The following is a 27613-nucleotide window of genomic DNA, read 5'->3' as shown; positions in this document are numbered from 1 at the left end:
TTGTCACATATCTTCCCCCTCAAAGGTAGACTAACCAGGTACCAGACCTCCAATTGGTCTGTGCCTGAGTTAGTCGGGTAACAAGTCCCAAATAGGGATGATCGAACGGTTCGGATCGACCATCGGTTCGACCCGAACATTGACTGTTCGAGGTTCGGCCGAATTTAGAACTTTTTGCTGAAAAAGTTCGGAATTCGGCAACCAGAACCGACCAAAATGCAATGGGCCAGGAAATGGGCTTTAAAAGCCTGTGATTGGACCAGAACCATTAGTAAAAGCCAATTGAGGGGGCAGGAGAATGCTAGGAATGTGATTGGAGTGACTAGGGGGTCCCTAGGCCAATCATTAGTGAATACGCCCCCCAGTATATAAGATAGCCCCCGCCAAATTCCTAGCATTGTAATACAGGGACATGGAAGAGCGTGGAAGCAGTTCTGTTAATTTTAAAAAGTGTCATTTAGCATTTATTAGTGTGAGGAAAGGGATATCTAGTGTAGTTAGGGTGCTCTTTTACACTTTAGTTAGATGCAAAAATTTAGTTTCTGTAGGGAAAGTGTTAAGTGTAAGGGGACTGTAGTGTAGTGTAGGGTTAACTGACACTGACTGCTATGGCAGGGTGACAAAACCCTTCCATATCAGGGTGACCGCTATAGAGAAAAGATAGTCACATTCGGTGCACTAATATGGCTTCTCGCCAGTCAGCCTGCTTTTTGGCTGCAGGCGTTTATAGGGATTTTTTTGAGGACATGTTTGGAGTCAGGCATGACATCTGAACATGTGTATAGGGGGTATATATACACACCCATGTATGTATATATACACCTGCACATATATAGGTGTGAAATGAGCAGAAAACACTACTTGCGCTAATAAAATAATTAACACCAATATAGTTACGCTCCGATCACACCTATATATGTGTATGTGTAAGAGCAGTTACGCCAAACTTCACTTCCGGTTTAGTGGTTTGGAGCCGTGGAACGCGGAAGCGGAAGCGTCCCGGCGTCCTTATGCTGAAGAGATCGGTCCGAAATAGTGAGTTTTTTGCTACTTGTTACATTAATTTCTGCTACATACTACGCAATCGGGGTCTTTTCTTTTCCACTTGAGTACTACAGATCCGCTCCTTGAAAGGAGGCAGCTCCTTCAGCGGCATACTCGAATCTGAAGAGACCCCTGGTACCATCGAGGAATACCCCTCTCTGTGACTTATCTACATTTGTTTGCCCAGAAGAGGGTAATAGGGTGAGAGTGTCACCCACAAGTGGCATTTTTTTACCATTTCTTTTATATTATTTTATTCACTTTCACTGCCTAATATCACTTATTCACGGTCACACATACCATACACTTGGTGTGTTTCATATGATTTTATTTACTTGTCAGTGACATTTTGTTAACACTGTTGATCACTTGTTTAAATATATTATTTATGTTTTCACTGGCACTGCCATCAGGCATTAAATTCCTTATGACACTTTGTGTGCACTTTTTATTTATGCGTTTATGAGCGGTTATATATATATATATATATATATATATATATATATATATATATATATATATATATATATATATATATTTGCACTGAGCACCTTACCCTCTAAGGAGTGGTTGTCAGCCCACTCCTTACACGTGCTTGTTTAGCACTTCACCCATCACCAGCATTTTCGTGCACACTTTGCCTGTGCAGGGACTTTACACCCCCTCATTTATTTGATATAACTGCTCAAACAGGTAGCGCCCTATACAAACGTTTTCTCTTGTTACACATGTGTGTATATATACCCCTATACACAAGTTCAGATGTTTTGCCTGCCTCAAAAGACCCCAAAAAATGCCCAAAAAATGCTTGCTACTAAACCGGCAAGGTGTGAAAATAGAGAAGCCATATCCCTGTTCTATAAGTGACCTAATACAAACAATCTTTTTTTTTTTTTTCTGGTTCTGGACATGCTACAGAGCTGAAACTTCACAGGTACACTTTTTAGACCCCCCAGATACTAAATCCAAACCATTTTTTTTTTAATTATTTTTTTTTTTTTCAATAATTGGCTCTCTATCAAAAATGACAATTTTTAAGAACTTTTTTTTTGTGTGATTAATAGTCCCTGGGGTATGACCCAGAACCCTGGGCCCTTTTTAGGGACATTTATTGGGTTTTAGGGCTTCAAAATGGTGTTTTTTTTATTACCGAAGTTCGGGTCCCATTGATTTCAATGGGGTTCTGAAATCTGGGCCGAACTTTCGGGAAGTTCGGATGTTCTGGCCGAACCGAAGTTTTGAAAAGTTCGATCATCCTTAGTCCCAAAGAGTCAATCCATCATGGCAGCTTCCTTGACAAAGTTCCATATAGTTTGTAAGTTTGTCCTGGTAGGGCGCATGAAGCTCTCATCGCCAATCAGTCTGCGGAAGTCTGGTTTTGGCAGGCCAGACTGGGCTTCTTGGTCACCCTGTGTCCCTAATAGACACAGGGTGACTTAGACATAAGAGGGGCCTAGGGCGCTGAGAGAGATATTTCCCAACCTCTCTAAGGTAAGCTGTGTTCCATGGGCCCCCCAACCAAAGTGACTCTCGTCACATCTCTCCCCTTTCAGAAGGAGAATAACACAGGAGGGGACCCCAATCGGGGTGGATTGAAGTTAGTCTGTAGTTCCAGTCCCCCAATGTCTGTACCCACACAGTACCCCAAACAAATTGTTCCAAATGGAGCATTACTTACCCAGCCAACCTCTGCCTCTCTCGTAGAACATAACCCCTGTTGGGGAGAAGTGTGGACTGGTCCTTCTCCCTGGAGTCCATTTAGCCACTGGAGAGAAGACAGGGTGGCTGGGTTCACTCCATCATGCTGTTGGGGAACTGGGCCGACTGCCCAGCATCCCTGGGGTATCCAGGTCGAGACCATAGTCTCATACACTTTTTTTCGATGAAAATCTGCCAGTGCTTGAACAACAAGGCTGACATCTATCTATCCAAATGCCAGACCTTTTTCTGGGGTTGTGTTAGTGGAAACCGAAGTCCCATCCACTACCACAGGAAATCCATCTTCTGTTAGTTGAGTGCAGAGGCCAGCAGCACTCTGCCTGTTACCAGCTCGTCTGCTGGATTGGTGTCATCATTCTGGGACACCAACTGCTGCTGGGAAGGGGAGTCAGCTGCTCCATATTCCTTACTCTCATCTGGCGGTTGGGACAACCTTTCTCGGGTACTGTCTCCCAGATGCACAGATCCTGGCTGGGGAGGAAAGACAGTTTCCTCCACTCTGACTGACTGTTGGGGATGTAGGACAACAACCTCCTCTGTATTCTCCCCCTGGATCCCCATCCTCTGCTGGGGAGTGATCACCACCTTCTTACCCTGGGCCTCCGGAACAGCCACAGGTGTGGGGCAGAGGTCTTGGACCCTCTGTCCAGTTGTCAGCACTTCAGCTGGAGAAGTTTCTTGTAACTCCACAGTTGCTGCTGGCAGGAAATCCCAGGTCCCTGTCAGTGGTGTAGCAGAAAGGTCAGCTGCCTCTTCTCTCAGAGTGGCTGAAGCTGCGGTTGGTGTTAGGCAGCGCTCAGTGATGTTAGGCCCTGGTGCCAGCTGTTCTGCAGGAAAGTAAACTGAAAAGTCAGTGGCCTTGCACCCGTCTTCCTGGGTCACCAACTGTTGCAGGCAGAGGTCAGCAGCACTATGCCTGGATGCCCGCTCTTCTGCTCTAGGCTCACTGGGATGTTCCTCCTCTGCAGAAAAGTCTATTAAATCTCCAGCCTCTGGAATTGCTGAAAGTCCAGGGCATGGGCTGGTGGCTCTCGGGCCCAGTGCCAACACTTTGGCAGGTGATTTATCATCCATATCGTCTTCTGATGGAAAGTCCACTAAATCTGCGATCTGTGGTTGGAGAATGAAGATGGCTTCCTCTTCTCCCATACCTTTATCCAGTGGCTGGACAGATGCATTCCTCCATCCAAGCTCATCCTGTGCAGAAACAGGTTCGTCAAGGTGAGTCAGCACTTACTTCATCCACCATAAGACCTCTGCATCCAAAATCGTGGGTGCAGGTGAGCAAAGCACACTATTACTGTGCCACATTGTCGATTCTTCAGTCAGGATTTCTAGACTGTCAGCTGATACTTCTGGATATTCCCAAGGAATGCTTGCTTATAGGGGGGGACCACTGGTCCTCTTGTAGGGGGCCCGAGCACACAGGGGGGTCCACACAGGGAGGGGGATTAGTGACAGACAACAAATACAGAACTCTTCCTCCAGCAGCTGAAAGCTGAACTCTCTCCCTGCTGCCAGCTTTTATCTGCTGAGAAAGGTACAGTTGTCCCTCACTAATCCCCCCTCCCTGTGCGGGCCCCCCTCCCAGCCCTGGCTGTAATGTTATCTCTGCTCCTGAGTTTATCTCTAACTTTGTTTCTCTCCCTCTGTCTCTCCAATCCCAGAGCTCCAACTGGCCAGCCTGTATATTTTTTTAATCTCATCTTCGTTGTTATTTATTAACTCCATTTTTTTTCTTTTAGATTTAGCAGAAATTATGTGAGTTATGTTGTATTTGTGTCTGCTAGTAATGATTTTATTGTAATTTTAGCTAAATATATCTTTAGGCTTTATTCACACATAGGCATCTCAGATTGCGGGCAGAATTGCTGAGATTCTGCCTGCGATCCCGACCCATTGCAAGTTGTGGAACACCCGAGCGATTCCCGTGACTTGCAATGGCACCCCAAACGCAGTGGGATATTGCCCAAATTGTCGCCTGACAAGTCACAGTGAAATCACGCAAAAAGAGTAGCGGGACACCTGTCGCCCATAAAAAGCTCTTGTACTTTTTTGGGTGACAGGCATCCTGCAATTCTGTTTGTGCAATTTCCTGCGATTTGTTGGGCGACAATCGCAGCGAAATCGCACCACATTTGGGGTGCCATTCCAAGTCACGAGAATCACTCGAGCGTCCTGCGACTTGCAATGGTTTGGGATTGCGGGCAGAATTGCGGCAATTCTGCCTGCGATCCGAGATGCCTATATGCGAAAAAAGCCTAAAGATATATTTAGCTAAAATTACAATAAAATCATTACTAGCAGATAGGGATGAGTTTAGAGTTTGAGTCGAAAATAAGTTTGACTCGAACATTGGCTGTTCGCTCGTTCGTCAAATGACGAACAAATGGGCTTCTTCGCGTGAACTTCGAGTTCCCGCATTATCATGGACTATCTTACTTCCAATAAATAAATCACTGGCTGGCAGGGGGAACCAAACTCACAGCTTTTATCATTTCAAACCTGGTATTCTACCATCTCTGCCACCGTTAAGACTGCTTAAGCAGGCCACGCTCTCCCTAACTTTTATCTCATCCACTGTGTGCAGGGTGAGATAGGAGTTAGTTAGCTAGGCAGCGAAAGTGTATTTTAACCTGAGTGCACTTGAATGGTGGCGTAGCTGGTAGAATACCAGGCCTGCACTTGTGATGGTTATGAGATCGAATCCCTTGGCCAACAACTTTATAATTAATAATACATTGCTAGCAGGGAGAGAGATTTTTGCTTTTTACAGTTTGTTGAGATCAGATGCAGTGCAGTGTACACCACAAAGTTATATATATATACCCCCCTCCTGAATCATACAATGCCACATGCCCTCAACATGGGGGGTGCTTTGGGGCTCTGCCCCCCCCGCCCCAAAGCACCTTGCCCCCATTTTGATGTGGACAGGGGTATCTTCACCACGACCCTGGGCTGTGGTTGTTGGCTTATCAGAATCTGGAAGCCCCCTTTAACGAGGGGACCCCCAGATCTTAGCCCCCCCCCGTGTGAATGGATATTGGGAACATGGTACCTCTACCCATTCACCAAAAAAGAGTACAAAAAAATTATGACAAAAGCCAGTTTTGGAAAAGTCTTTTATTAAAAAATAAAAAATACTGTCCCCCAATGATCAGTCGCCCGCCGCCCGAAAAATAGAAAAAAAAAAAAAAGAAGCGGCTGCTTCCCCGTACGCTTCCCGCGGAATGAGCTGTTTTGATTTTGACAGCTCTTATATAGTGACCTGACGTCACAAGCCGCCCCACCATCCACTGTTCAGGTGCAGTGAATAAATTACTGACATCAGTGGTGAAGTCAAGTCACTATATAAAGCTCTCAAAATCAAAACAACATGCAATGTAAGTTGGAGGAGGCATGAGCTTCTGAGTCCTCTGGGTCACTAAGGATGAAATTGTCAGCAGGATCAACCTCTCCCCAACCACGTACAATTCCTGTGGTTTCTGGGGAATCAAAACCATCCCTTGAAGTATGCTGTTTGCTATCCTCTTCCTCTACATCCATGCTGCTGAAAACCTCCTCCTCCTCCTCCTCCTCTTCCTCCTGTGTGTTTTGTGGCCCTGCAGGATTGATATCTGCACAAAGGGGGCCTTGTGCGGGAAGGAAGTCCTCCTCTTCCTCCCGCTGTTCTGCCTCAAGTGTCATGTCAATGATTTCACGCAGCGTGTGCTGCAGCAGGTAGACTAGCAGGATAGTGTCACTGATGCATGCATGCTCACCATACTTGTGGCTTCCTCAAATGCTTACAGGACGATGCATGAATCTTTAATCAAAAGCCATTGGCATGGCAAAAAAAACCCAAGCTTCTCTGACCCTGTCCTTGTGCCATACTCAAACAGGTGCTCATAGATGGCCCTCTGCTGCGTGTGTAGCCATTGCAGCATTGCCAATGTTGAGTTCCACCTGGTGGGCATGTCACAAATGAGGCGGTTGGTGGGCAGGTTGAATTCCCGTTGAATATCAGATAAGCGAGCACTGGCATTGAATGAACAGCGGAAATGGGCACAGACTTTCCTGGCCTGTCTCAGGAGATCTTGGAAGCAAGAATATCTATTCAAGAAACGCTGCACCACCAGATTCAGAACATATGCCAAGCATGGTACATGTGCCAATTGTCCCTGTCGGAGGGCGGAGAGAAGTTTGGTGCCATTATCGCATACAACCATTCCTGGCGCAAGTTGTTGTGGCGTCAACCATCTCTGAGCCTGCCCCTGCAAAGCTGACAGAATCTCTGCACCGGTGTGACTCCTATCCCCTAAACAATCCTAACTGAAGCACAGCATGACATCTTTTAGCCTGACTGCTTGCATAGACCCTTGAACTCTTAGGGAGCACTGCTGCTTCAGATGACAATTGAGCAGAAGAAGACATGGAAGAGGAGGAGGAGGAGGAGGTGGTGGAGTAGCCAGATGTGGCAGAACAAGCACCAGCTTTTTGGAGGCGTTGGTGTACTGCTAGCAGATTGAGTGCAAGTCTCTGTGCCACTCATTTCTATACCATCATCCCTCTCAATGCTGTTATTTGAGAAGGCATGATGTATAGTAGGGTTGGAGATCGCAGATATGGAGCAAGGTGATGCATGCTTGTTTTGATCTGGTGCCTCTTTCAGGTGCTGTTGCCAACGGACTGCATGGCAGGTCGTCATATGCATTATCAAGCATGTGGTGCCCAAGCGGCTGGTGTTCAGGCCATGCTTGATCCGCTTTAGACAGATGTTGCAAACAGCAACACTGCGGTCTACTGCACAGATGCTAAAAAAAGCCCACACTAATGAACTTTTTGGAGTTTGCGGGGATTTTGGAGCACCCTGCACCTGTGGAGCTCTGTGCTGTGATGCAATAGGTTGGCAAATGCTATGGCGGCCCCTGGAGCACATCCTGCCTCCTTGGAGTTGTGCATCCTCCTCATCCTCCCTCTCCTCCTCCTCCCCCTCCTCTACCTCCTCTATTTTGTCAGGCACCCAAGTACAGTCAGTGACCTCATCAACCCCTCCCTCCTTGTCACTGTAGCAAACTTGGCAATATGCTTCAGATGTGGCAACATGACTGCTGGTTTCTTGTCCATCATTGTCACCCCCTCTCTCTAGGCTCACGTAATTCCCTTCATCAACCTGGGAACCAAAATCACAGCTTTCAAATTGCTGCGCATCCTCCAGGAGCATGTCACTGACACTATGATCGAATAGTTCAGGTGACTCCTCCGTGCATGATGGTGGGATGACTGAAGGAGTAGCTGTGGAGAAGAAGCCTGTGCAACGGGCTTCTTTGGAAGGCAAACTACTAGGAGCATGGGTGTTAGAGGAAGAGGAGGATGAGGATGGCTTATTGATCGACTCTAGTAACTCTTCCACATGTTGTGGCTGAATAGCACGGGCAGCACCGGAAATAAAGGACGGGCGTGCCCCGCCTGCAGAGGAGGCACTATGTCGACTGTGTCCACCACTTTTCACAATGGACACAGATGCTGCTTGCCCTCTTTTCGAGGCCTGTGAGCGTCTGCCTCTCCTTGTCGGCCTTTCGGACATGATGTTGGTTCAGATCAATAAAGGGTATAGGCAACTGACCAATAGTGATCACTAACCTAATATGATGAAATTGATAGCCCTATAGAAGAGCTGTGGTGGTTATAGATGTACGCAAGTGACCGATTAATAATATACTCACTGATATCTGATGTAATCTATAATCCTATAGATGGATGTTCTGTGATGCTTATAGAATGTTCCACAACTGATCAATGAATTTTCTGACAGATATCTTAAGTGATCTATAATCAAATAGGTCTGTGAATATTGTAGAATGTTCAACAACTGACCACTCTGACTGATATCTGAAGTGATCTATAATCAAATAGGTCTGTGAACAGTGGCGACCGGTCTATAGGGGGCGCAGGGGTGCCGCCCCCCCAATCTGTGGCCAAAGAAAAAAAACTTACCATTTTCAGCCCACTAGGGGCGCCGGACCTACTGGTGGCTATGGGGGGGGGGGGTGTTTGCACCCCACGTGCGGAAGGCAGAGGCGCCGATAGGCGGCCTTCTGGGGGTCATCGGGGCGCAGAGCAATGCGCCCCGACACTCCCCACTTTAGTGCTGTCCTCGCTGTGATTGGTCCAGACTCCAGCCTGGACCAATCCTACAGGAGGACATCCTGGGTGACGTGACACGTTGGGGCGGTGCGTGCGTCAGTCACTCACCACCCCGGCGTCACGTCATCACCTTCCCGCCCGCCGGCGCCATCAGACCAGAGAGGAGGGCCGGCGCATGATCGAGGAAGAAGACAGAAGAGGTCATCTCGTTTTCTCGACTCGTCTGCGTCTCAGTCAGTACTCGGGCCGACTCCCATCAGCAGCAGCACGCGGTGACGGCACCAGTGTGTGAGCGAAGTGAAGTCAGTGATGCCTCGGGGGGGGCACACACTGCTTTGAAGGGGGCACGTATGCACGCTGGTCTCTGCATTGATGATGGGGGCAGACAAGCTGGTCACTGCATTGATGATGGGGGCAGACAAGCTGGTCACTGCATTGATGATAGGGGCAGACATGCTGGTCTCTGCATTGATGATGGAGGCAGACAAGCTGGTCTCTGCATTGATGATGGGGGCAGACAAGCTGGTCACTGCATTGTTCCTTGATTACTGAAGGACCCTTTAACACTTCTGTGACGTCAAAGTCATGCAATTTTTTACAGCGTTTTTTGCCGCAAATTTTTCTTTTTGCGCCCCCCCAAAAAATTTTGAGCACCAGCCGCCACTGTCTGTGAATATTATAGAATGTTCCACAACTGACCACTCTGACTGATATCTGAAGTGATCTATAATCAAATAGGTCTGTGAATATTATAGAATGTTCCACAACTGATCAATGAATACACTGACTGATATCTGAAACGATCTGGAACCCTAGAGGTCTGTTCTGTTTGGTACGAACACGAATAATACAGTCCGTGTTCGCTCAACACTAGTCACCACCAAATATTGTGGTTTCTTGTTGGAAGTCAGCCAAAAGCTGTGTCATTTCGTTAAAGAATCCCACTTGATGTTTATTGGGGCTATAGATGTTGGCTAGAGTCAAAACATATCCTTTGATTTGACCTTTTAGAAAGACAAATCTTCCATCTTTGTCTATGGTGCAATCCATAGGTTTCCACTGAGTTTTCTTGGAGAGCAGAATAGATACCCCTTTGGTTTTGGCCTGCTGATAATTTGGGAACATTGTTAGAGCGAAAGTGTGTTCCCTGTACGAGTAAGGCTCGTTTGCTGGCCATGGGCAGTAAATGGGATCATTTTTCAGGCAAATTGAGTCCTTTTCCATTTAGGGAGAGGATTTTAATAGTGTATACATTTAAATGGGACCGCGAGCAATCTATGGTGGTGTAAATTTTAGGATGCTGCTAGCACTCATCACTCCCTTGTTGTGAGTGTGTTGTGAATGAAATAATATAAATATGTGCTGTGTAGCTTATATTAATAATAAATTAATAAATTAATTTAAACAAATAATGAATTTGTAGTGAAAAATTTGTATCACTCTGTGTATATATATGTGTATATATCAACAGTTATGCACTGATTAAATCCAATTTAAACACAATTAATAATTCTCTATATGCAATATAACCGTACAATCAATATTCAAACGCATATAAATCATGCAAAGTGACGTAGTGAATTAGTGTCCAATTCCTTATGCCTGGTATCGAAATTATAAGTGTCCAAACAAAGTATGCTCCTCTGTATGGAGATTAAATCCCAATCACCAGTGCTCAAATATGGTCGTGAGTAAACTTGGTTTCACCTCCAATCTCTGTGCTCCCCACCCCCTTCAGGTGGGTGCCTCACCTTTATGCCTGTGACCTCGCACTTAAGCTTGGTCAGTAATGGCCTTGCGCTCAATCCAATAGATATGGATGCAGGGTTGCTTTTTCTTAAATGCTGTCAGGGTGCTCCTATCCTTCACGGATGGCTCACATGGATAGGAAGAAAGATATACATGGTGCAAGTAACGTATTGTAAACAAAATTTATTAAAAATAAACGTATTGCGCTTCCATTTAATTGGTGCTTGCAGCGCACCACACTATAATGGCTATTTTCCAAATAGTGGCCCAGAAGATCAGGCGGGTGTCTCCAACTTTTCTGGTTTATCCGTTCAGTGAGCTGTGAAAATGCTCTCAACCGTACTCCCACTCCGATGTATGGCCCCTCCCCCATGCGTATCGACACAGGGATCTTGCGTGTCCTCATCAGTGGGAAATGGGGAGATTTAATCTTCATACAGAGGAGCATACTTTGTTTGGACACTTATAATTTGGATACCAGGCATAAGGATTTGAACACTAATTCACTACGTCACTTTGCATGATTTATATGTGTTTGAAGATTCATGGTACGGTTATATTGCATATAGAGAAAAAGTCCTAATTTTTAAGGTTTAAATGTAAGTCACTATTAATCACCTGCTGGCCAAGGATTCAAACACACAGCCTTTCACTTGCAAGCCTGTTATTCTAACAGCTACTCCACCGAGGCATCTGAGTAACCTAAGACTCTCTCTGCCTAACAATTCTGAGTTTTACAGCTCTTTTATAGGGCTCTGACATCACCAGCACCCCGACATCACCAGCGCCCCATAATCCACTGCTCAGGTGCAGTGAATAAATCACTTCAGAAGGGGCGGGACAATTAATAGGTTTTAATTAAAATCCATAATTAATATTAATCACCTGCAGGCCTGGGTGATTTTTTCGGGCAGACGGGCGACTGATCATCGAGGGACAGTATTTTTTTATTTTTTAATAAAAGACTTTTCCAAAACTGGCTTTTGTCATAATTTTTTTGTACACTTTTTTGGTGAATGGGTAGGGGTACCATGTACCCGATATCCATTCACATTGGGGGGGCAGGATCTGGGGGTCCCCTTGTTAAAGGGGGCTTCCAGATTCCAATAAGCCTCCCGACCGCAGACCCCTACAACCACTGCCCAGGGTTGTGGCGAAGAGACCCCTGTCCCCATCAACATGGGGGCAAGGTGCTTAGGGGTGGGGGGCACCCCCCCCATGTTGAGGGCATATGGCCTGGTATGGTTCAGGAGGGGGGCACTCGGATAAGGGTCTGGTATGAATTTTAGGGGGAACCCCAGGCCGTTTTTTTTTTTTTTTTTCAATTTTGGCACGGGGGTGACCCTTAAAACCCATACCAGATCTGAGGGGCCTGGTATGGACTGGGGGGGACCCCACGCCATTTTTTTTTCAGCAATACTGACATAAACTGTTATAAACTGAAGTGCCTATACATAAACTGTTATAAACTGAAGTGCCTATATATATATATGTATATACATATAAATAACTTTGTGGTATACACTACACTATCTGATCTCAACAAACTAAAAAGCAAAAATATCTCTTCCTGCTAGCAATGTATTATTAACTCTAAAATTACACTTATAAATCACCCACTGGCCAAGGGATTCCATCTCACAACCATCACAATTGCAGGTCTGGTGTTCTACCAGCTACGCAACCGTCAAGTACAGTTAGGTTAAATACCCTTTCCTTGCCTAACTAACTCCTATCTCACCCTATACACAGTGGATGAGATAAAAGTTAGGGAGAGTGTAATCAGCTTAAGCAGGCTTGGTGACATAGGTGGTAGAATACCAGCCTTGCGATGATAAGCACTGTGAGTTCAATTTCCCCTGCCAGCCAGTGATTTATTTATTGGAATTCGAATTCCTTTGCAGGAACTCGAAGTTCCTGCAAAGAAGCTCATTTGTTCATCATTCGACGAACGAGTGCTCAGCCAATGTTCGAGTCAAAGCTCATCCCTAATTGATACTCGTCTCTCAACCCAGACCTGCAGTTCACAAGCTTTAACCACTTGCCGACCAGTCACGTTGACTGTACTGAGGCTAAGTGGTTCGTTATCGTCTGGCGACATAGACCTACGTCACCAGACATTCCCCTCTCTCGCTATTCAGTTACAGCAGGAGTCCCCTGAAGAAGCCACGTGATGCAGAGGTGGCGTAACGCGTAGGGACGCAGACCGGAAGTGACGCACACGGAAGTGAGGACCGCGATCTTCCTTTGAGTTGTTTACCGAATGCGCAATACTGTACTGGCTAAATGTGAGTTCTTTTAATTTATATGCAATAAAGTTTTTATACACGACAATATTGCACTATTTTGAGCCTTTCTGATTTGAGATTCGCTGGGGACTTGGAAAAGGATAGGAAGCTGATCCATCCTAGGGAGTCTATACAGCAGCACCCACTGGATAACAAAGCAGGAGTGGAGAGGAGCCCCCTGGATTGCTGATAAGGCTCATGCTATTAGATTTTGAGGTGAGCAGTTAGCACACCCAGAGGGGTATTTAAGAGTGAAGAAACACCCCACTATTTTAAGCACGGTGTTGGGTGAAGGGTTAACACCTTTAGGATCCCTATATTTGGAGACACCATTGGACTATTTGCTTGAATTTTTTTGGAGCACTCAGGACACTACGTCTATTACTTTGAATGAATTTATGCACTTTTGTATGCACTGAGCACCTTTACCTGTCACTGAATGTATTTATGCTTGTTTAAAGTACAGAGCGGTTTTGTATATTTAATATTAGTACTTTACTATAGATCACAGACTATTTATTCACACCTGATGATTTTTATACATTTAATATAGCACCTTAATTTATTTATCATTTCAAGACTTTTAAAATCCCTTATAGAAGCACTCTATTATAACCTTAATATTTATCCACAATTGTATACACTTGGATTTGATCCAGTATTTATTGAAAGACGAGTCACTTTATTTCCCAGAAGCGCAGTATCCCCCACCCTCTATCTTTAATTTTACACTGTATGGTTGACAGTACTGATACATGCAGCATCTGGGATAGGTCTAGTTATCTACACATTCCCCAGACAGCGCAGGACTCACCACATACACTTTTATTACAGCAGGAGTCGGGCCAGGGGGGGAGCGGCGGTGATCACGGCCGTTCTTCCCGGATCGTCTGGGATCTAGTGTAGAAATCCCCCCGCTTGTGTAAACAAAGCGGGCGGATCTCCTAAGTGACAGGCAGGGTCAGATTGCAGGATTCAGCATAGCTGAACCTGCGATCTGTCCCTGTGTCACACAATCCCCTCCCCCCACACACGTTAGTAAGCACCAGGCATACATTAACCGCTCCCTCTCCAATAAAAATTAACTCTTTCCCTGCCAGTGTCATATGTATAGCACTGATTACTGTAGTAATGACACTGGTACCCCCAAAAGTGTCAAAAATGTCAGTCAAGGGTGCTATCTGTCCGACGCAATGTCGCAGTCCCGCAAAAAAAATCGCAGATCGCCGCCATTACTCGTTATAAAAAAAACACCAAAAATGACATAAATCTTTCCCTTACTTAGTAAACGCAATAACTTTCGCGCAAACCAATCAAAATACGCTAATTGCGATTTTTTTTTACCAAAAATATGTAGCAGAAAACAAATTGGCCTAAAATGATAAAAAATTTTGATTTTTACATTTTATTTGGGGGGGGGGGGGAGTTTCATATAAAAAAAATGTGAAAAATATTGTTATTTTTTCAAAATTGTCGCTCTTATTTTGTTTATAGCGCAAGAAGTAAAAATTGCACAGGTGATCAAATACCACCAAAAGAAAGCTCTATTTGTGGGAAAAAAAGGATATAAATTTAATTTGGGTACAGCATTGCACGACCGCGCAATTGTCCGTTAAATTAGCGCAGTGCCGGATCACAAAATATGGCCTGGTCAGGAATGGGGTAAAACCTTCCGGTCATTAAGCGGTTAAAAATACGCTCATTGAAAATTTTGTTGTCAAAGACATGTAGCTAAATACATTTTGGCCTAAATATATGACAAACATTGAATATATTGGATATTTTTTAACTGTCAAAGTAGAAAAATATTGTTATTTTTTCAAAATTGTCGCATTTTTTAATTAATATCGCAAAAAATGAAAATCACACAGGTGATCATATACCACCAAAATAAATCTCTGTTTGTGGGAAAAAAAGGACGTAAATTTCGTTTCGGTACGGCGTTGCATGACTGCGCAATTGTCAGTTAAAGTCGCACAGTGCCGAATCGCAAAAAGTGGCCTGGACGTAAGACAGCAAAATCCTCCAGTGGTAAAGTGGTTAAGTAACCTCTGTATATGTGTAATTGATCTAGATCCTGTGATCCCATATTTATAGTATGTGCAGTAGAGGATGCCATTAATAAGATGTATCTGGCAGAGAGAGAGAGTTGAATGTGACATTAGCAATGTATCTATATACTTGCCATGTTCTCTATATATCGGTTCAGAAAGTCAGTATTAAAGTGATGTCAGCAGCCGAAGGTATCCTGAAGTATAGGAGTGATCTTGTCGGCTTCGGAGTTGTAGTCAGCAGATGGAAATAATTTGTGACAGGTATGCATTTGTCATGGAAAGAGGGCACAGGCAACGCATTATTCTTGGAACTGGTATTTCGCCCATTTCAAGTATTACCTCAGGGGGAAGGATTGAAAAGATCGTCGTGGGAACAGGATCCTGACATAGATTTCAATGTGTGATTGAGAATATCTGGTGACCAAGTTTAGGATGGGGTGCGTCCGGGCCAAGAAGGTGAGGGGGTGAGGAATGGGTAGGCAGAGGCACATAGAGTTCTAGTTGAACCTGGTATTTAATCATCTCTGGTTATCCTGTCGTGCACAGGAGATGTTGTGGGGCTGTTTCCTCTGCCCGTATGGTAAGCGGATGGTGGATGACCTCTGGGTGAGAAAGATCTACGTCTCCTGATATGAAACTCATCCCTCTCTGGGATGGTATCCATAGAGGTTGATCTGCGGATGGATGATGAACTGCAAGGAGCGGCCCAATCTGGTAGTTCAATCAGGGGTAGGTTGAAGGTCTCACGAAAGGGTCACAGGTCATCTGGTGATCTTAGAAGAGCAGTGCGACCTTGTGCAGGGGCTGAGAGGCAGAATGGAAACTTCCACCGGTAAGTAATGGCTCTGGAGTGAAAAAGGTCCAATAGGGGGCAGAGGTCCCTTCTCTTCTGTAACGTGATGGGTGATAGGTCTTGAAATATTTTAATTTCAGTCCCTTTTAAAAATATTTCCCTTCTTTCTCTTTCCTTTCTTAAAATGTCCTCTAAAGCTGACAAGGCAACAGACGACATCCCGTGGTGGGTCTGTTTACCTTCCTTTGGGCCTTAATGCTCTGTAGATCCTCTCAAATTTGATGTTAGTGTCTGTGGGGCTCTTCCAAGAAGATCATTAAATATGGCGCTTGTGGTCTGTGGAAGTTGAGTGGGTTCAATGGTTTCAGGGATTCCCCTCACTCTTAAATTGTGCGTGCGCCCCCAGTTGTCGAGATCTTCTAAGTGTCTCTGCATATCCCTTAGTTGTGCCGAGTGAGCAGAGGTCGTTATAAGTGATTGATTGATTTATTTTGGCATCATGGCAGGCCAAGGTCTCCTCTTTGTCTTTCATCCGCATGGGCATCGTTTGGAGGTTGTGTTTAAGGTCCGTTATCGCCACTGCCAGGGTCTCCTTTATGTCAGATGCCACAGATCTCAGTGCCCCCATGTTCACTGGTTGATTATTGGGGAAGCCTGAATCTGTAGTATGGGTTCGCTCCTTGACCGCTGGGTTGTTATTGGGAGAGCGCATGCCATGAGGCTGGGCCTGTGATGCTGCTGGGGCTTCCCTTTCTTGTGCTCCCTTTCTTTTTGCAGTTTGCAGAGCGATCCCTGATCCCTTGGTGAGCGGGACCGGGATTGGGACTGATTCCCTGAAGTTTTCCCCATATTTGTCCGGCAGATTACCTCTTGTAGACAGTTTGCTGAGCTCCGTTGAGAGAGAGCGGGGAGATCAAGTGCCCATTACCATACAGCACCAAGCCACGCCCCAAACATTTTACACATTAAAGCATACACTTAGGAATTTGCACAAGCAACGCATCGTTAATCACAAGAGATGTTAATTTCTTTTAGGATGCAGTCACTGTTCAGCCTACAATTTTCCACCCACCTCCTTTGATTTTTCAGTCAAAGTTTGTTGAGCTGGTTGGTGATGATAATAGGGCCATCCATACATAAAATTTCAGAATATTCCTGATCTGGCTCTATTCTACTAAAAAGATTTGTTTGGTTGGTGTCCCTCAGTGGAGCTGCTATTCAGACATTGGCTAGAGTGGGACCTGTACTTAGTGACATATGATGAAAATTATACAATTTCCCTGTTCAGACACAAAGTCTAGCAGAGAGAAGTCTCAGAACCAATTCCCTTTGCAGCCCTGAGATATCAAATGGCAAAATCTGCAAAAATGTATATTCCCTTCCCCCATGTCCCGTCCCCTGACTTTTCATTTGAGACAAATAACACGATCATCAATCCATCCCATCAAGTCAGCATGCTAGGTGTAATCCTGGACTCTGACCTCTCCTTTTGACTCCACAACCAATCACTGTCCACATTTTGCTGCCTCAACCTCCTTAAGATCTCCAGAATACACCCCTTCTTACCAACGTCATCACCAAGCTACTAATTCACTTGTTATCCCTCACCTTGACTATAGCGACCTCCCCCTCATTGGCCTACCTCTACACAGGTTATCCCATCTATAGGGCTACTACCAGACTCATCTATCTTACCAATGGCTCAATAAACACCAACTCTCTTTGCCAATTCCTCTACTGGCCTGCGCTCATCCAACAAATAAAATTCAAATTGCCTTTACCTGCTTAAATCTGTTAATATTAAAACTATGATTAAGCTTGTTGAAAAAATGCATAGCTTCAGCCATGGCTTGTACTGCAATATACACTCGTAGAGATTCTTTGGAAAGCCGCCTTTTGTCAATAGAAACAAAGCCTTTAACTGCATTCTCACTAAAAACAGGAACATTTTGGAAATAAATGTTTTTTCCATTTTGAGTAGCTGTTATATTATGAAATGTAATGATCACATTATCCAGCAGCAGCCCAGCTTGTGAATGTCTTGACAATAGATTGTCATCAAACTGACTTTCGCCTCTATGAATTGGTGGATCAAACAACACTATAGACAAACTTGTTATAAAATGTATGAAAACAGTTAATAACCTGAATTCACTTGAAGTCCAGCTTAGGGGAAGGATAAGCATATTGTTTCTATTGATCTTAGTGTATCGCAAAATGAATGCCCGAGCATTGTTTGTGAGGGAACCACAAAGTATTAAAACTTTACAATTTAGTGTACGAAGTGTGTCTTCCCACTGATCCATTGTAACATCATTCATAATTATTCTTTTTTCAAAAGCAACACAAATCTCCTGGGAAGCCAAATGTCTCTTCAGAATTTGTGCTTCGTTCTCACCAGCATCATTGTCTGATAAAAGTATTCCAACCCACGTCCAGCCAAAATATTTCACTAGTTTGGCAATTGCTAAATAATGGACATAATCATTCTGAACGGTCCTGAAAACATGTGGGTAAAGATGTCTGTCAGTTAATGAGTAATCGGTGGCTCCATAGCTGATCTGAAAAGAGGAGGAATAACTATTATTTATGATGTTACTATAGTTTCTGATTATATTCATATCCAGCTGCCAATGAAATTACCATTAGAGACATGTGCATCAAAACAAAAATGTTCAAAGTCTTACAAAGTCTTTCCAGTTGCCCCAGTGACAAAGTCTTCTAGGATGAAACAAAAGTTGGGAGGTAGTAGTAGAGGTGACTTCAGCACGCCCAGCCCACAGGGGCACCAGACGCTGTTAGATACTCTGAATCCCTGTTTTAATTTTCCTTTTGTAGGTATATTTCTTTTAAATAAAAACTTGGATTTTATGGAAGTTGCACAATGAGAAGTTCCTTCCTCTTTCTGTGTGCATTATACCTCATTCATGGAATTGGGGAGTGTATACATGGTGTTGGATTGAGGAGAAGGGGAAACTACATACATACTAAGTTCTTAGAACTACCAGTGAAGTGCCATCTGTTGCCCAAGGGAGGCTTGCTTGCTAAGATGCTTGTAAGGGTTAAACCTTCTAGTAGGAAGTTTGAAGTGGAGCACATTGTGGTGACCATTCACAATACAATCCAGTTTGGAATACATCTGTAGAATAGACATGAGTTCTAACTCGAATGGTGAACCCCACTGAAGTCTATGGGAGCCGAACAGGAAAAAGCAAAAATGCCAATTTTGAAGGCTTATATGTAAGTAATTGGCCATAAAAGGGGTATGGAGGTCTGGGAATTGCCCTGGGGGACATGTATCAATCCAAAAAAATGTTTTTTAAAAAAGATTTCAAGAACAGTCATTTTAATTATGCTTTAAATGAAACCATAAAAATGAAAAAAAAAAAAAATCCTTTAAATATAGTGCCTGAGGGTCCCCTTAGTGAGCCTGTAAAGTGAGCACATCTGTAGCATTCATAAAACACGCTACAGCAAAAATAACATTGCTAAAGAGAAAAAAGCTAATACAAGTCAAATTAATCTGGCTTTTGAGAAAATAAAGTCTGGTATGAATTGTGGATGGGTCCCATGCCAAAATAAAAAAAAATGGTGTGGGGTCCCCCAAAAATATATACAAGACCCTTATCTGAGCATGCAGCCTGGCAGGTCAGGAAAGAGGTGGATGAGTGAGAGCGCCCCCTCCTGAACCATACCATGCCACGTGCCCTCCTCATGGGGGGTGGGTGCTTTGGGGCAGTGGGGCTCTGCCCCTCCCACCCCAAAGCACCTTCACCCCATGTTGATGGGGACAAGAGCCTCATCCCCAGAACTGTTTGGCCAGTAGTTGTGGGTGTCTGCAGGTGGGGGGGTTTGTCGGAATCTGGAACCCCCCTTTAGGAAGGGGGCCCCCCAGATCCTGCCCCCATTTGAATGAATATCCGTTACATAGTACCCCTACCCATTCACCAAATAAGTGTACAAAAGGTAATGAAAACAAGAGACAAGTTTTTGACAAATCCTTTATTAAAAAATTAAAAAAATAGTGTCTGTCCCCCAATGTAAATCCATTCTCAAACATGCTGCCCAGACCCGAAGGTCTGGGTATGGATTGGGGGGACCCCCACACTGTTTTTTTTTTGTATTAGGGATGGGCTTGACTTGAACATCAGCTATTCGTGTGTTCGCTGAACACACAAACAAATGAGATTGCCCACTGATGAGCACCCCATAATGCACTGCGCTGATGCAGTGAATACATTACTGATGATTGATTGGCCAAAGCATGCACATGGCCTGTATGCTTTGGCCAATCACATCACAGTATCCTGTCAGAACCATGATTGGCCAAAGGCAGGCTGCCTTACGCTAATCATGGCTCAGGGGCTAAGTCCATGCCCCACACTATATAAGGCTGCTGCTTACACAGCAGCTGTGTATAGTGTATGATAATAGATGTTAGGCAGGTAGTCAGGGGAGGGCTGGCAGCCTGAGGCCTGGGGGGCAAGTCCAGTCAAGTGGCCCACTGAACCACCGAATCAGCTCACCATCCATGCCCACCTGGTTTTATAATAGATATTGGTGTTATGATGCAAGATAAATATGATACATTGGGGTAACATAATTTAATGTTAATGGCAAACAAGGAGGTTTAACAAAAATAATGCATCATTGCAGGCTCACCAGTGCCCATCAGTGCAACCTCATCAGTGCCCATCAATGTAGCCTCACCGGTGCCCATCAATGCAGCCTCACCAGTGTCCACCAATGCAGCCTGATAAGTGCCCATCAATGAAGCCTCACTAGTGCTCATCAGCTCAGCATGATCAGTGCCCATCAAAGCAGCCTCACCAGTGTCCATCAATGCATCCTGATCAGTGCCCATCAATGCATCCTCAACAGTGCCCATCAATGCATCCTCACCAGTGCCCATCAATGCAGTCTCACCAGTGCCCATCAGCTCAGCCTCATCAGTGCCCATCAATGCAGTGTCACCAGTGTCCATCAGTGCAGCCTGATCAGTGCCCATCAATGCAGTCTGATCTGTGCCTATCAGCTTAGCCTCACCAGTGTCCATCAGCTTAGCCTCACCAGTGCCCATCAGTGCAGCCTCATCATTGCCCATCAGTTTAGCCTCACCAGTGCCCATAAATGCAGCTGCACCAGTGGCCAGCAATGCAACCTGATCAGTGCCCATTAATGCAGCATCACCAGTGCCCATCAATGCAGTCTGATCAGTGCCCATCAATGCAACCGGATCAGTGCCCATCAATGCAGCCGCACCAGTGTCCATCGATGCAGCTTGATTTGTGCCCATCAATGCGGCCTCACTAGTGCCCATCAATGTAGCCTCACCAGTACCCATCAATGTAGCCTCACCAGTGCCCATCAATGCAGCCTCACCAGTGCCCATCAATGCAGCCTTAACAGTGCCCATCAGCTTAGCCTCATCAGGGCCCATCAATGCAACCTCACCAGTGTCCACCAATGCAGCCTGACCAGTGCCCATCAATGCAGCCTCACCATTCCCTCATCAGTGCAGCCTCATCAGAGCCTATCAATGCAATATCACCAGTGCCCATCACTGCAGCCTCATTAGTGCTCATTAATGCAGCCTGATCAGTGCCCATCAATGCAACCTCACCAGTGCCCATTAGCTCAGCCTCATCAGTGCAGCCTTTCAGTGCCCCCAATCAGTGCCCTTCAGTGCTGCCTATTAGTGCCCATCAGTGTCGCATATCAGTGCAGCTTCATCATTGCTCCTGATCAGTGGCCACCAGTGCCGCCACATCCTCTGCCCTGCTGACCCCATCCTCTGCCCCCCCTTTTTTAGGGTCTGATGAGGAAGCCGCAGCCATTCACTAGTCTGTGAACAGCTGTGGCTTCCTCATCAGACCCCGAGACAAGAACAGTATACTGCGGCTCGAGTGGGACAAATGTAGATGGTGGGGGTGCCCGATTTTAGTCTTGCCTAGGGCAGCACAAAAATAAAATACACCACTGGCCACTGATGCATTAGCAACCAGTAGCAGTTATTATGTAAACCCTTTGTGCTGCATTAGTGGCACCAGTGTCAGTGTTTATAAACCATTTCATGCTGCATCATACAGGGGTTAATTAACACTGACACTGGTGCCACTGCAACTAATGCAGCACAAAGGGGTTAATTAACTGCCACTGGTCACTAATGCACCAGTGGCCAGTAGCAGTACATTAACCCCCTCCATGCTGCATATTACAAGCAGCATTGTAAATTACCCAGCCAGTTCGCTGTGTCTTAGGTAAAGTGTACAGTGTCAGCCTCTTCAAACTCACTTGCACTGTTACACAGGGCTTCACTGGCTCCTCGCAGGTCTTAGCAGCAGCACTCTCCTCTGCTCTTTCTTCCCGCCTCCCGGCTTCTAAATGACATCACACCGGGCCGGGAATAGCAAGCTCCTGTCAGGCAGAGTGTCAGGCAGAGATCGCCCCGCCTAACAAGGAAGTGAATGTGTTCGGCTGGGTGCAGGAGCACACACACTGTAGTGCAGGGGTAGTGAATTAAAATTGACGGAGGTCCGGTCGCTAAAAATTTTTTCCGCCCGAGGTCCGAATCACAATGAATGAAAGATTGTACATGTCTTCTTTCCCTTATTTTTTGGCGCAAGCCGCCTTTTTCTTACTGTTTCCTCCACACACTCTGCTAATACTCTGTAAATGTCCCCAATTGTGTTCCTCCTTACATCAGGTGCCCCTACCGGGGGTAATTCATTACATTTGGTGACCCCCATGAATCAGTTGCCACCGTCAGAGTACCCTCTTATATAAGGTTTCCCCATCAGATTGCCCCCTTACATCAGGTATTCCCGTCAAAGTGCCCACTTGCATCAGGTTTCTTCATCAGAAGGCCCCCTTACATCTGGTGTCTCCCATCAGTGTGCCCCCTTACATCATGTGTCCCCATCAGAGTGCCCCCTTACATTAGGTGCCATCATCAGAGTGCCCCTTTAAATCAGGTGTCCCCATCAAATCAGGTGTGCCCCATCACAGTGCCCCTTTACATCAGGTGTCCCCCATCACATCAGATGTGCCCATCAGAGTGCCCCCTTAACATAATATGTGCCCATCAGTGTGCCCCCTTAACAAATTTTCCCATCATCATGCCCTTTTACCATAAAATGTGTCCATTGGCATGCCCCTTATTTTATATTAAGGGGCACTCTGATGGGTACATTTATATTAAGGGGCACTCTGATGGGTACATTTATATTAGGAGTACTCTGATGAGCACATTGTGTTATGCCCATCAGAGAGAACCTCACAATAAATGTGGCCATCAGAGTGCCCCTTAACATTAATGAAGAGTGAACTTAACAAAATAAGGGGCACTCTGATGAGCACATTTTCTCCTAAGAGGCACACTGATGGGCACATTTAATGTAAGGTTCACTCTGATGGGCACATTTAATGTAAGGTTCACTCTGATGGGCACATTTAATGTAAGGTTCACTCTGGTGGGCACATTTAATGTAAGGTTCACTCTGGTGGGCACATTTAATGTAAGGTTCACTCTGATGGGCACAACAAAATGTGCCCATCAGAGTGCCCCTTAACATAAAATTTGCCCATCAGAGAGCCCCTTAACAAAAAAAATTCCATTAGAGCGCCCTTTGTTTTATGTAAATGTTCACACTAATGGGCATATTTTATGTTAAGAGACACACTGCTGGGCACATTTTGTTGTGCCCATCAGAGTGAACCTTACATTAAATGTGCCCATCAGAGTGAACCTTACATTAAATGTGCCCATCAGTGTGCACCTTAAGAGTAAATGTGCTGATCATCGTGCCTCTGTAAACACCCCACATACCTGGCTTGAGACAGGCAGGGAGCGGGAGCCAGCAGAGGCAACAAGCTATACCGAGGCTCCGAGAGCTGTGTCGGGAGTCCTGAAGGAGGCAGGGCATGCATATCACATTGTACCTCGCGCCTGGCTGAGAGAGTGAGGAAGAGATGACAAGCAGCAGGGGGCGGGGACATCACGTCACGTCTCACCTCAGGACCGGCCGGGAGTCGTGAGAGTAAACAGCAGGGGGCGGGGCGCACACGCAATGTCATTGTTTGCAGGGATGATCGTGGTCCGGGCAACCAATGACTGTGGAGTGGGGATGTGGCACTGTACTGACGGCTGTAGTGTATACTCGTACCGCTTCGCTGCGCTGCAGCTCTGCAAGTACAACACAGTGTAGCGGCGGCCGGCGGGTGTGATGCCTGTCTGCAGTGTGGAGCAAGCGGCCCTTTTTGGGAGTCATCAGAGCGGCCAGGAGGGCAATTGCCTCCCGGCCCCCCGGCCCAGTCCGCCCCTGCAGGTAGTAGTGGATAGTGTGTTGAGTTATTTTACTGTAGTACAGTCAGCGTAGTGAACAGGCATACCCCACTTTTATAATGTATAAATATGTTGTTCCCCCCCCCGATGACGCAGTTGCCTGCGAAACATGTAGGCGGAGCTTCAGCACGGGTCGACGTCACAAGCTGGAAGTGCTTCACTGCTATAGCGGTTTTACTGATTCAAGGCTGTTTTATGATGATGTATCTGGTGAGTGCATTTTACCTTTAATAAATATACTCCTGTGGAAACGTACTTCACCATGGTCTTCCCCCTGTTTTTTAACTTTTGAGAGTGATGGTGCCTGACTATTTCTACTCTGGTATTCGACATTTGGATTGGGAGCACCTATAGGAAGTTTTCAGGGTCGTCTGAGTATCCAGCTTTATAACAACAAGCGTTGTATGACCATTGTGAGAGCGGTGGTCATACCCATATGGTAAGAGGCCAGCTTTCTACTTTGTGTGTGGTGGAGGTCTTCACTGTCCCTGTTATCACTTAGACGGGTTGCCACATATTAAGGGTGTTGTTGGTGGACTATACAACCCATTACGCCAGCTTGAAGTGGACTCTTATTTATATATTCATTTACACCATATGTTATTTTATGAACGCTGCATTTTTGTTTTTAATTTCTGTATCACATCGTGGTTAATGCTGGCTGCTAATTTCTGAGAGCACGGATATTCAACAATTTTACAGATATGTTGTAGTCCTGGGTCCCCTCTCAGTACTCCCCAAGTTTTGTGTCCTTGTCACTTATAGATTGTGAGCAGTGCCATTCCAAGCTGACCGAAATTTCCAATAGACGCCAATGTTTAAGACAGGGAGCAGTGCCATGTCAAGCCGACCGAGATTTCCCATAGACGCCAATGTTAAAGATACGTAGGGAGCAGTGCCATGTCAAGCTGACTGAAATTTTCCATAGACACCCATGTGCACTGAAATAAGGTCTAGGCAGGAAGGGGGTGAAAGTGCCCTATATTTAAGTGGTTAAGGGGAACCCTATTACATTATAAAAAAAACCAGCATGGGGTCCCCCCCAAAATCTATACCAGGCCCTTTGGGTCTTGTACAGATTTTAAGGGGAACTCCACGCCAAAATTGAAAAAAAAAAAAGTTGTGGGGTCCCCCCTAAAATCCGAGCAAGCAGCCTGGCTGGCCAGGATGGTGGGGGGATGAGTGAGCGCCCCCCACTACTGAACCATACCAGGCCACTTGCCCTCAACATGGGGAGGGTGCTTTGGGGTGCCCCCCAAAGCAATTTGCCCCCATGTTGATGGGGACAAGGGCCTCTTCCAGACAACCCTAGGCTGTGGTTGTCAGGGTCTGCGGGGGGGCTTATTGGAATCTGGAAGCCCACCTTTAACAAGGGGGCCCCCAGATCCCACCCCCATGTGAATGGATATTGGGTACATTATACCCCTACCCATTCACCAAAAATGTATACAAAAAAATAAACACAAAAGCCAGTTTTTGAAAAGTCCTTTATTAAAAAAAAAAAATAAATAGTTTTCCCCGATGTAAATCCATCATCAATCACGGCGCCCGCGACACCCGAAAATTGAAAGAAAAAAAGACGCTCCCGCCTCTTCACACGCCTCTCAGCTAATGAGCCGCCTGAGCCATGACAGCTCTTTTATAGGAAAGGGGCGGGGACACCCGGTCACATCACCCGATGGCACGTGACGTCCGAAGGGGCGGTGTGAGTGATGTAACCGGGTGTCCCCACCCCTTTCCTATAAAAGAGCTGTTCCCACGCCCTTTTTTTCATTTTTTTTTATCTGTATTGCTGGGAGGCGACAATACATTACAGACGCAAGCAAGTTTAAATTACATTTTTTCCTTTAGAAATGTCAGTATTGCTGCAGCAGGCTACATACATCGTACAAATGCGCGACTTTATAGGCACATTAAGGGGATCCCCAAAGCACAATATTTAACCGCTTCCATACAGAGCAGTTAGACCCCCTTCCTGCCCAGACCAATTTTCAGCTTTCAGCACTCTCACACTTTAAATGACAATTGCTCAGTCATGCTACACTGTAACCTAACAAAATTCTTATCATTTTTTTCACACAAATAGAGCTTTCTGTTGGTGGTATTTGATCACAACTGGGTTTTTTTTTTTTTTTTCGTGATATAAGCAAAAAAAGAGCAAACATTTTGAAAAAAAAAACACTTTTTTTTAGTTTCTATTATAAAATTTTGCAAAAAATGAATTTTTATTCATACATTTGGGCCAAAATTTATACTGCTACATATCTCTGGTAAAATTAACCCAAATTAGTGTATATTATTTAGTCTGTGTGAAAGTTATTGAGTCTAGAAGCTATGGTACCAATTACTGAAAATTGATCACACCAGATGTACTGATGGCCTATCTCCTTTCTTGAGGCCCTGAAATGTCAGGACAGTACAAATACCCCCCAAATTACCCATTTTTTGTAAAGTAGACAGTCCAAGGTATTTAGTAAGAGGCATGGTGAGTTTTTTGAAGTTATCATTTTTTCCCACAATTCTTGGGAAAATAAAGAAAAAAATGTTTTTTTCTTATTTTTCCCACAAAGTTGTCAATTTATAAGCTATTTCTAACACATACACATAACACACGCATGCACACAGCAAAAATGACACCCCCAAAATACATTCTGCTACTCCTTCTGAGTATGGTGATACCACATGTGTGAGACTTTTACACAGCCTGGCCACAAAAAGAGACTCCACATCCAAGTAGCACCTTCAGGCGTTCTAGGAGCATAAATACACATATAACTTTCTTACTACCTATCACATTTTTGAAGGCCCTAGAGCACCAATACAATGTAAAAGTCCACAAAATTACCCCATTTTGGAAAGCAAACACTCCAACGTATATTCTATGAGGCATTATGGGTCGTTTGAACATGTCATTTTTTTCCACAAGTTTTTGGAAAATGTGGGAAAAAAATAAAAACGTTTTTTTTTTTTTTTTTACAAAAAGTTGTCAATTTATAGGATATTCCTAACACATAGCATGTACACAGCAAAAATGACACCACAAAATACATTCTGCCACTCCTCCTGAGTATGGCAATACCACATGTGTGAGACTTTTCACAGCCTAGCCATATAGAGGGGCCCAACATCCAAGGAGAACCATCATGCATCCTAGCCACTTGCCTAGGCCTATTTTTGACATTTGGTGTTTACAAGCTAAAATAAGTTGTTTTTGCTAGAAAACTACTTAGAACCCCCAAACATTATATATATATATATATATATATTTTTTTTTTTTTTTTTTAGCAGAGACCCTAGAGAATAAAATAGAGATTATTGCAATATTTTTTATCACACCGTATTTGCGCAGCGGTCTTCCAAACAAAATTTTTTTGGAAAAAATTAACTTTTTTGAATAAAAAAATAAGAAACCAGTAAAGTTAGCCCAATTTTTTCCCATAATGTGAAAGATAATATTATAATAATAGATATAATAGATACCCAACATGTCATGCTT

General features: G+C 44.8%; 1 protein-coding gene across 1 annotated transcript in view; it reads right to left on the bottom strand.

Moving 5' to 3' along the window:
• The window catches only part of LOC309567049 (vomeronasal type-2 receptor 26-like), a gene marked incomplete at both ends in the record, with an annotated part of 114992 nt that overhangs the window by 52920 nt on the left and 34459 nt on the right, over positions 1-27613 (bottom strand). The window contains one exon of the mRNA XM_082272371.1: positions 17555-18334. Within this exon, the coding sequence (XP_082128497.1) occupies positions 17555-18334 (780 nt within the window). The remainder of the gene's footprint in view (positions 1-17554; positions 18335-27613) is intronic.

The sequence above is a fragment of the Pelophylax lessonae genome, assembly GCF_965119305.1.
Source record: "Pelophylax lessonae genome assembly, chromosome: 1".
Classification (NCBI taxonomy): Eukaryota; Metazoa; Chordata; class Amphibia; order Anura; family Ranidae; genus Pelophylax; species Pelophylax lessonae.
Note: the sequence above shows the minus strand (reverse complement) of the source record. Positions and strands in the feature narration are given on the sequence as shown.